This window comes from Zootoca vivipara, chromosome 4 (genome assembly GCF_965207765.1).
Source record: "Zootoca vivipara chromosome 4, rZooViv2.hap1.1, whole genome shotgun sequence".
Lineage (NCBI taxonomy): Eukaryota > Metazoa > Chordata > Lepidosauria > Squamata > Lacertidae > Zootoca > Zootoca vivipara.
In genome coordinates this window covers 81,287,259-81,296,639 of record NC_142587.1, presented here as the reverse complement: position 1 = coordinate 81,296,639, position 9,381 = coordinate 81,287,259, and the positions used below count along the sequence as shown (strand labels likewise).

General features: G+C 42.4%; 1 protein-coding gene across 1 annotated transcript; it reads left to right on the top strand.

Annotated features, from left to right (window-relative positions):
• Window positions 1–4,711: 4,711 nt before the first annotated feature.
• On the top strand, window positions 4,712–9,055 carry SAP18 (Sin3A associated protein 18). Its single transcript, XM_035116054.3, has 4 exons — window positions 4,712–5,027; window positions 6,117–6,226; window positions 7,027–7,149; window positions 7,931–9,055. Exons 1-4 carry the CDS (start codon window positions 4,956–4,958, stop codon window positions 8,085–8,087), a joined length of 462 nt encoding a protein of 153 aa, XP_034971945.1. The 5' UTR covers window positions 4,712–4,955; the 3' UTR covers window positions 8,088–9,055.
• Window positions 9,056–9,381: the final 326 nt, after the last annotated feature.

Here is a 9,381-nt window from a genome sequence, read left to right as displayed (position 1 = left end):
CGGATCCCAACTAGTCCTCTGTGTGCTGCCATTCAAGGATGGAATTTGGATCCAGCAGAGGAAACTGATTTTTTGTGGCCAATCTCCCCCCGCCCCCCGGGGCTCTCATGCTTCTCTGGAGGGTCCCCAAACCTTCCAGAGCAGATTTTCAAGGAGCAAAGGAGCTGGGGGGAAACCAGAACATGCAATCCCTCCGTTCTGGAACAAGAAACACAGTAACATAGTTGTTGTTGTTTAGTCGTTTAGTCGTGTCCGACTCTTCGTGACCCCATGGACCAGAGCACGCCAGGCACTCCTGTCTTCCACTGCCTCCTGCAGTTTGGTCAAACTCGTGCTCGTAGCTTCGAGAACACTGTCCAACCATCTCGTCCTCTGTCGTCCCCTTCTCCTAGTGCCCTCCATCTTTCCCAACATCAGGGTCTTTTCCAGGGAGTTTTCTCTTCTCATGAGGTGGCCAAAGTATTGGAGCCTCAGCTTCACAATCTGTCCTTCCAGTGAGCACTCAGGGCTGATTTCCTTGTTGTTGTGGTAACATAGTAAGCTGCCTTATTACTGAATCAGCCTATTTGTCCCTCAAGCTCAGCACTGCTTGCAGTGACTGGCAGCAGCTCTCCAGAGTTTCAGCCTCTTCCAGCTTTACCTGTAGATTGAATTTAGGACCTCCTGCCCACAAGGCAGATCTCCTACCACCGTGCAATAGCTTTTTCTTTCAACAGGAATGTCTCATTAGCAGAACTCCAGGCATGGGATGTTCCCACCACCAGAGCATTACTAGCGGTTTTGTTTTCAAAACCTTTAAAAATCATCTGTGGTATGGAATTTGCTCCCCCTCCCCACACCCCGTCACCACACACTGAGCTGGTATTTTCAATGAGCTGTACAATGCAACCCAATGAGCTCTTTCTGAGTTAGTCATGTGCAGTTTTCAGATCCCACCAGTGTTTATGGGAAGTAGGTATTTTAGCTCCGTTGTGCTTTATTTCTTGCTCATTTACCCAGTTTCTTGTTGCATTACTGACTGTTCACCAAGACAGGGGCTGCTACAGTCCCTGTGCTGGTCTTGACTAGGTAGCCTAAACAATTTAGAACCGCTTCATAATTTACCCTTTTAGATATATACATAAAACACACTAAGTGTATACTTAAAAATGATGCGTGCGCATATATATATATATATATATATATATATATATATATATATATATGACCAAACTGTGGGAGGCAGCGGAAGACAGGAGTGCCTGGCCTGCTCTGGTCCATGGGGTCACGAAGAGTCGGACACGACTAAACAACAACAAAAAATATGTGTGTGTGTGTGTGTGTGTGTACTCTCGTCTGGAATTGGCTCAGCTGGAACTGACTCCTGTTTTGCCTCTTAAGGTAAAGGGTAAAGGGACCCCTGACCATTAGGTCCAGTCGCGGACGACTCTGGGGTTGCGACGCTCATCTCGCGTTATTGGTCGAGGGAGCCGGCGTACAGCTTTCGGGTCATGTGGCCAGCATGACTAAGCTGCTTCTGGCGAACAAGAGCAGTGCACAGAAAAATGGTTTATCTTCCCGTTGGAGCAGTACCTATTTATCTACTTGCACTTTGATGTGCTTTCGAACTGCTACGTTGGCAGAAGCAGGGACTGAGCAAGGGGAGCTCACCCCATCGTGGGGATTACCGCTGACCTGATTGACAAGCTGCTGACCTGATCGACAAGCCCTAGGCTCTGTGGTTTAACCCACACTGTGGTTTAACCCACAGTGCCACACATGTTCCCTCTTTTGCCTCTTAGTAATGGGCAAAATAATGCATTTAAGCAGAATCAACATTCAAAATGTGAACTCACTTTTTGCTCTCACTACTTCTCCCATTTCTGCAATGCAAAAAAAAGCTTTCCCCCCCTCTTATCTCACCTGACCACTAGTTCAATAGTAAATTTGCAACATATTTTGAGAAAGAACATTAATTTACTACATTAACTGCTTCCTTGTCATTAGTTAAGCCTTCTACACAGACCCATGCATGTATATTTTTTTCTCCTGATCTGTTCTGCCCAACCGCTTTTGTGCTCTCAGCTTACAATATTTCGAAAGAAGTTGATCAAACTGAGCATTCTTGAAAACTTGAGCTTGGCTGCCAAGAATGTAAGTGATTCATGCCGTATGAGGAATCAATTTCCTGTGTCCCTACTCCCCTCCCCTCTTTTAAAACACACATTTACTACTATAAACAATCAACCCCCTCTTTTTTTATTTTGAACAAAGCACATCCTTAATTGCATGACAAACAGATTCCTAAAATACTTCCGGTGAGCTATTATTAGAGGAAAGAAATATTGTCACTAAAGGCCTCGGCATTAATGAGCATATAATGTACAGTATATGGTATATTACAAGAACGTTGTGAAAGAACAAACTGGTGTCTCTTGATTAAATTTCTCTGGGAGGGTTACCTGCCAGAGGAAAGAGAACTGCCCTACATAACAAACCTATTTAGTCTTTTAAGGTGCCACAGAGCTTCAGAGGAAAGGATTGGGAGAAACAGCAGGCAGAGACATAGAAGTCCCAACAGCTTTTGCCAAAGCAATATGGAGACTTCTACTACCTTTCAAGAATATGAAGAACACTTTTCAGGTGTAAACATGTTCACACGCAAACACACACTTTTCAATTAGGAAAGAAACAGCAATAAAATAGGTTGTTTAATGCAGTGCCTTCTGAGACTGCAACTTCCTTATGCAGCTAAGCATGGAAATATACTTGAGTGCCCTCTAGTTTATCCACAAAGAACTCCAGATCACCAACAATTCCTGTTATTGTTGTTGTTGTTTAGTCGTTTAGTCGTATCTGACTCCTCTTGTCATCCCCTTCTCCTTGTGCCCTCAATCTTTCCAACATCAGGGTCTTTTCCAGGCAGAGTCTTCTCTTCTCATGAGGTGGCCAAAGTATTGGAGCCTTAGCTTCAGGTTCTGTCCTTCCAGTGAGCACTCAGGGCTGATTTCCTTAAGAATGGATAAGTTTGATCTTCTTGCAGTCCATAGGACTCTCAAGAGTCTCCTCCAGCACCATAATTCAAAAGCATCAATTCTTCGGCGATCAGCCTTCTTTATGGTCCAGCTCTCACTTCCATACATCACTACTGGCAAAACCATAGCTTTAACTATACGGACCTTTGTTGGCAAGGTGATGTCTTTGCTTTTTAAGATGGTCTCGGTTTGTCATTGTTTTTCTCCCAAGAAGCAGGTGTATTTTAATTTCATGACTGCTGTCACCATCTGCAGTGATCATGGAACCCAAGAAAGCAAAATCTCTCACTGCCTCCATTTCTTCCCCTTCTATTTGCCAGGAGGTGATGGGACCAGTGGCCATGATCTGTTTGTAATCTGTATGACCATGTAGAGCAGTCATTAGAAGAAAGCAAAATATTAATAAGGTCTCATGGCCATGATCTTAGTTTTTTTGATGTTGAGTTTCAGACCATATTTTGCGCTCTCCTCCTTCACTCTGAAGGAGCCAACAATTGCTAGTATCACGTAAAAGAAAATTCTCTGTAAAATGATTTACATACAAGGTTACCTTGTAGCTCCTGTGAAACTTAGCTAACCATATCAAATTGAATTGCTCATAAAAGATGTACAGCTGAATATCTGACTGCCAAGTTAGCCATTTAAAGGCACAGGCCCACTATCCATTAACAAAAGGTGCGTGCCTACCCAGATTAAGTATTTTATAAGTTTGATTGTTGAAAAGTATGTCACACAAAACTAAAGTCATCCCACCCATGCTGTACAATATAGAGTGTGTTTTCCTCATGCTGGGAACTCAAGGCAGATTTATCGAGCCCGCATATTCTCCTGTATTTTTTCTTTTAGTAAATATTTCATTGAGATTCTATTATGCAAAAAGAAAACAAGTCCCAGAGATCGTTTTGCTTGCTGAATCGTTTTGCTTTGCTTGGGAGTTGCTTTCTTCCTACATGTATATGAATTTTTTTATTGGAACAGTTTTACCTGTAGTAAAAATACTTGTAAATGGAAGGGGTTAGGGAGATATTGTGAGGGCATTGAAGTACGATCAAAGCTAGTATTTTGACGCTTGCAACTTTATATGCTCATGTTGTTGTTGTTTAGTCGTTTAGTCGTGTCCGACTCTTCGTGACCCCATGGACCATAGCACTAGCACATGGACTATGCTCATAGGCTGGCACTATCCTAAGAGCAATGCTCTATACTGTAAACCGCTGAGCCTTATAAATCATGTAGGCTACTTCTTTTGACACTCCAGATGCGTGTTTTTAGGACCCACTTTACTTCGGTAATTTTAAGTGGTTTTAAACTGTTTTTTAATACCACGTTTTAACTGTTGTAACTTGCCCTGGGACTTTGGTCGTGTGTACTCTTTGCGGTGCATATAAAATGAAAGCTTTCAATTACTAAATGTTTTAGGTGTATAATACGCGTCCGAATGCCAAAGGGGGTGGAACGTGTGAACCTGCACCTAGTGACACGCGTCCTCGCCAAGCCCGCGTTTCCCGCGGCACAACGCCTCACAAACAGCCCCCAGCCTCTCTTTTCAGTTCCTCCAACCGCAACTCTCGCCCCGCCCCAGCCGCGCGCCCCAATCTCCGCCCAGGATCTCCGCGCCTCCATCGCGGAGCGAATCCTTATTGGCCACTTCGAAGAAGCTTCGCCACTGAAGCCCATCGTTCTGCTTCTTAGACCTCGCGAGAACTTGCGCCGCCGCCGCCGCGATTCCAAAAGCAAGTCTGACGCCCGTGGGCGCCGCCATCTTGCTTCAGCGGAGCCTGAAGGGGCGGGTAGAGAACTCTTGGGGTGGGGGAGAACTTGCGGCGGGGAGGAAGGTGCGGCTTGTGGGTTGGAACCGGAGCCTTGACGCAGAGGCTGCCGCTTCTCCCCTTTCGCTTCGCTGAGCCGCTTCCACGGAGGTCGGTCCGACCGGACAGCAAGATGGCGGTGGAGTCTCGCGTTACTCAGGAGGAGATTAAGAAGGAGCCCGAGAAGCCCATCGATCGTGAGAAGGTGTGGGGAGGAGCTGGGGGAAGAGGCGGGAGGGCGTTTTCACACGTTACACGCCCGCGTTTGCAGCAGCGTGTATGCTGCACAGGGAGGGCTGGTTAACTTGTTTGAGAATCGCCTGGTCGAGTAGTTGCAGGTGAATGGCTAGTTCTCGCCTGTGTGAAGGCGTGTGGGAGACTACCCGTGATGGCCTACTCACACGTTCAAGTCATCGCGTGTTTAGCACTGGTGAACTCAAGATATGCCTTTCTCTCTAATGCAACCATACTGTTTACACGTGTGTGTGTGTGTGTGTCATATTTTATGGCTGAAGAAACGCTCGTTTAGATAAGTTGTCTTAAGAGGTGTTGGAAAAAGTGGGGAGGGGTGTGTCTACACAAGCGGTATTATTATTATTATTCCAAAAAAGGCTTCCAGTAGCAAACTTCCGTTTAAACTTTGTAACTACATCCTACAGTGTTTTCTAGCCCTAGCACAAGCCTGTTACATATGAAGAAAATTCCAAGTACCTCAAGATTTAAAAAAGGTTCTACTTAAATGCATTGAGGTTTCTTAAAGTCAAATGGTGTATAAAGTTTATAAAATAAATAACAAACGTTACAGAAAGGGCCAACTTTTGTTATTATTTATTTCATAAAATTTATACACTTCTTCATTGTAAAAAAACAATCCCTCAAAATGGTTTATCATAGGTTAAACCCTGCTCCATTTTGATGTATATAAGGTGTTGGCTTTTTGTTATCAAAATTAAAAGAAAAAATGCAATTAAATTTTAGGAATTCTTTTTTAAGAGTACTTCACAATCTCAAATTTAATCTTAGGTCTTGAAATATTTTCCCCTTTGATAATTTTAGCTGCAAGTATTGATTAAAGGATTAAAGGATAGCCTTTTCTCCATTACATTGGTCATAAGGAAGAATTTAAAAGTGTTGTATAAAAATGTAGGTTGAAAACAAAACAACTCTTGTATGTGTTGTTTAAAAATGTAGGTTAAAAACGAAACAACTCTTGTATGTGATGTAGGTTAGTTGGGTTTGTTGTCATTCATCGCTTGCTTTGCAGCAAGTGAATGGTCTCTTCTTTGACTTACAGACCTGCCCCCTCCTTCTGAGGGTCTTCACCACCAACAATGGGCGCCATCACCGAATGGATGAGTTTGCCCGTGGAAACGTACCTTCCAGTGAACTGCAGATCTATACCTGGTGAGTGGCAGCAGTCTGAACTGCACTTCTCCACTTGTGGTAACTGAAGTTGGGTTGCCACACACCCCTCCACTGGACAGAGGCCGTGTTTTTCATTGCTAGATGAAAGGCCCAACATCAACTGGTGAAGCTTTGATATTTTTGCCTCAGATATTGAAGGCCCAGAATCTCTGCCACCTCTTCTTTTAGACAGTCTGGAGTAGAGCACTTGTGGAATGCATCCAGCTCCTACTCTTTGTTTTCTCGTCACTGACAAATACCAGCTACTTGGGAGAAAAACTTCCTAGTACTGTTTTCCCCCCTGTGGAACAATGACTGAGGTCTCTTGGTTGTCCTCCCATTTCATATGGGCCATCTGTTGAATGAGAAGAGGCGGCTTGTACCTACAGCACCTTTGTGAATGCAGTGCAGCCTATTCTTTAGCCCAGAGTGCTTGCTGGGTCAGGAGGAGTGTCTCATACGGCACTTCTCAGCCAGCAAATGCCCTGGTCCAAATTGGAATGTGACTGAGATGCAAAATTACAGATGATTTCTACATGAGTGTTCTGCAAATTGACAAAGAGCAGTTGAACAAGACACTCATTCTGGATTTTAGGTTATGGCGTAGCCAGTCTAAAACAGTTCTTTGTCCTGTATGAAATAAACTCAGAATGGTCTTTTGTGAAATCTCTAAAATGAGATTTAGTTCTTGATGCAGGACTCTTCTTCAGTTCACTGACCTCTTAAAGAGTTTTGACTTAATATCACGATGTTAAAATCCAGGGATACTATACTGACTTATAATGCTGCTTTTCTTCCAGGATGGATGCAACTCTAAAAGAGCTGACAAGTTTAGTGAAAGAAGTCTACCCGGAAGCAAGGAAAAAGGGCACACATTTTAACTTTGCAATAGTCTTCACAGATCTTAAAAGGCCTGGTTACAGGTAATAGTCAGTGGAGTTAGTAGATGCAAAATGTAGCAAAATCTGAAAAGTTCTAATGAAATTCTTCATAGGAATTATAATACACTGGAAATTGTGCATTAGCTTCTAAAATCTTAAACATGTACTAGTAAGTGCCCATATATGCTGTAATCTGAACACCAAGGCTGCCTAGGCTGTAAATGGGAAGTTTTATTATGTAGTTGGGTCCCTCCCTTTCCGCAGTATGAGGAATGCGTTCCTAGGCAGTTGCAAAAGGGCATGTAAGTAAGTACAGGTAACTCACAACTTAAACACATTTAACTTGTGCACATTCAGCTTTATGTGTGGGAGAATTTGTAAAAAGGGTGTGTAAAAACAGGGTGGACATCCAGGAAAAGAAAACCCTTGGAAATTCAACCCCCCATTGCACAGTGTGTTGACTATATGTGTTTTTGGTTTTATCCCCATGTAAGTTGACAGTCACCTGTACAGTGGTACCTCGGTTTAAGTACACAATTGGTTCCAGAAGTCTGTACTTAACCTGAAGCGAACTTTCCCATTGAAAGTAAATGGAAAGTGGATTAATCCATTCCAGACAGGTCCACGGAGTACTTAAACTGAAAGTACTCAAACCGAAGCGTACTTAAACCGAGGCATGACGTATGTCTGCACTTTTCTAAGGGTCTCTAAATTAAAGCTACCCAACCCACTGCTGCTGATCACAGCAGGCAGTACTTGACTAGGTGGAACAAATACAGTATATGGCTCATGTTCTTATTTTGGTCTTAATTTCTTTTTACAGGGTGAAAGAGATTGGCAGTACAATGTCAGGCAGAAAGGGCACAGATGATTCCATGACTCTGCAGTCTCAGAAGTTCCAGATAGGGGATTACCTGGACATAGCAATTACTCCCCCAAATCGAGCACCACCTCCATCAGGTCGCATGAGACCTTATTAATATTTTGCTTTCTTCTAATGACCACACTACATGGTCATACAGATTACAAACAGCTTGGTTTTTTTAATGCAGTGAAAATACTAGAAAACCTGTTAAGCTGTAGAAATACTGAAATTATGTTACTGTATATTTTTAGAAGGGTGCTCTCGGCTAGGTTTTCTTTTTTTTTGAATAGCTGAAAACCAGACTGTGCAGTGTTTCTCAAAGTGTGTAATGTTTGGCTAAAACACCACAAGCAGTCTTGAGGTATTTGAAACCATATATATTGTAAGACCAACCTTTAATGTGGAAAAATTAAATGAGAGGTATTTCATAAGCACACTGCAAGATTGCCTTTTAAGAAATTGGGTGAGGCATGTACTTGTTTTAGTCAGTAGAGATGTAGTGTGTAAGTACACAGAGAAGAAAATTGACTCTGAAAACATTTGCCAAAAGGGTTAAAGTACCTATTTTGTCAGAAGTCCACAACACAAGAATTGGGTGTAGATGATGGGATTGCCAATGCGGTGAGCACAACCTCTGCTCAATAATTGCATATTCATTGTGCAAAAATATTCACCCTAATACAGCTGTAGTAGGACTTACACTATCAGATGGACAGAAGTGTCAGTTTGTTGAAAACCATCCTGAAATTGGTCATAATACAATGAAATCATGGCAGCTTAACACCTGTAATATTACACCCTATTTTATTCGCTGATGAGTAAGTGCGACCAGGAGGGCTGCCATTTTTGCTTCTGGTTTTGACTGTATTTGAACCACTTAAGGTATTCCCAATTTAAAATGCAATTGTTGCTTCAACTGGAAGTTACATCCTTAAAAATTGGACGTTCCAAAAAATCTTCTCCAGGCGAGATTATCCATTGTTTCCACAGCTGTATGACTGTCTTGTTATAATTAAGTCCTTGTTAAATAATTTTATATTTTAAAACTTGTAAAAATAAAAGCAGTGACATAGCTTTGTAAAATGTGTTTCATGACAATGATAGCAGTTACTATCAAAAACAAAAGCTGGAAGTTTTACTGTTGCTTGCTTGCCCACCTGCCCTTTTGTCTAGACATTACATCACATGCTGTAGACTGAAGATGCGATTCTCTCATGAATTGCTTGCTATAAAATTGAAAACATTCTCGATCATGATAGAACAGGATTGTTTTACTTGGAATGTTCGTGGGAGTTTTGCCCATAACAAAAATATTGGGTATTGTACAGTGGGATTTCTGCAGCCTCTCAAATCTGCTCCAGCATCATAAGTGGATGCCTTCTTAATACTATGTTGAAACATTAGTAACA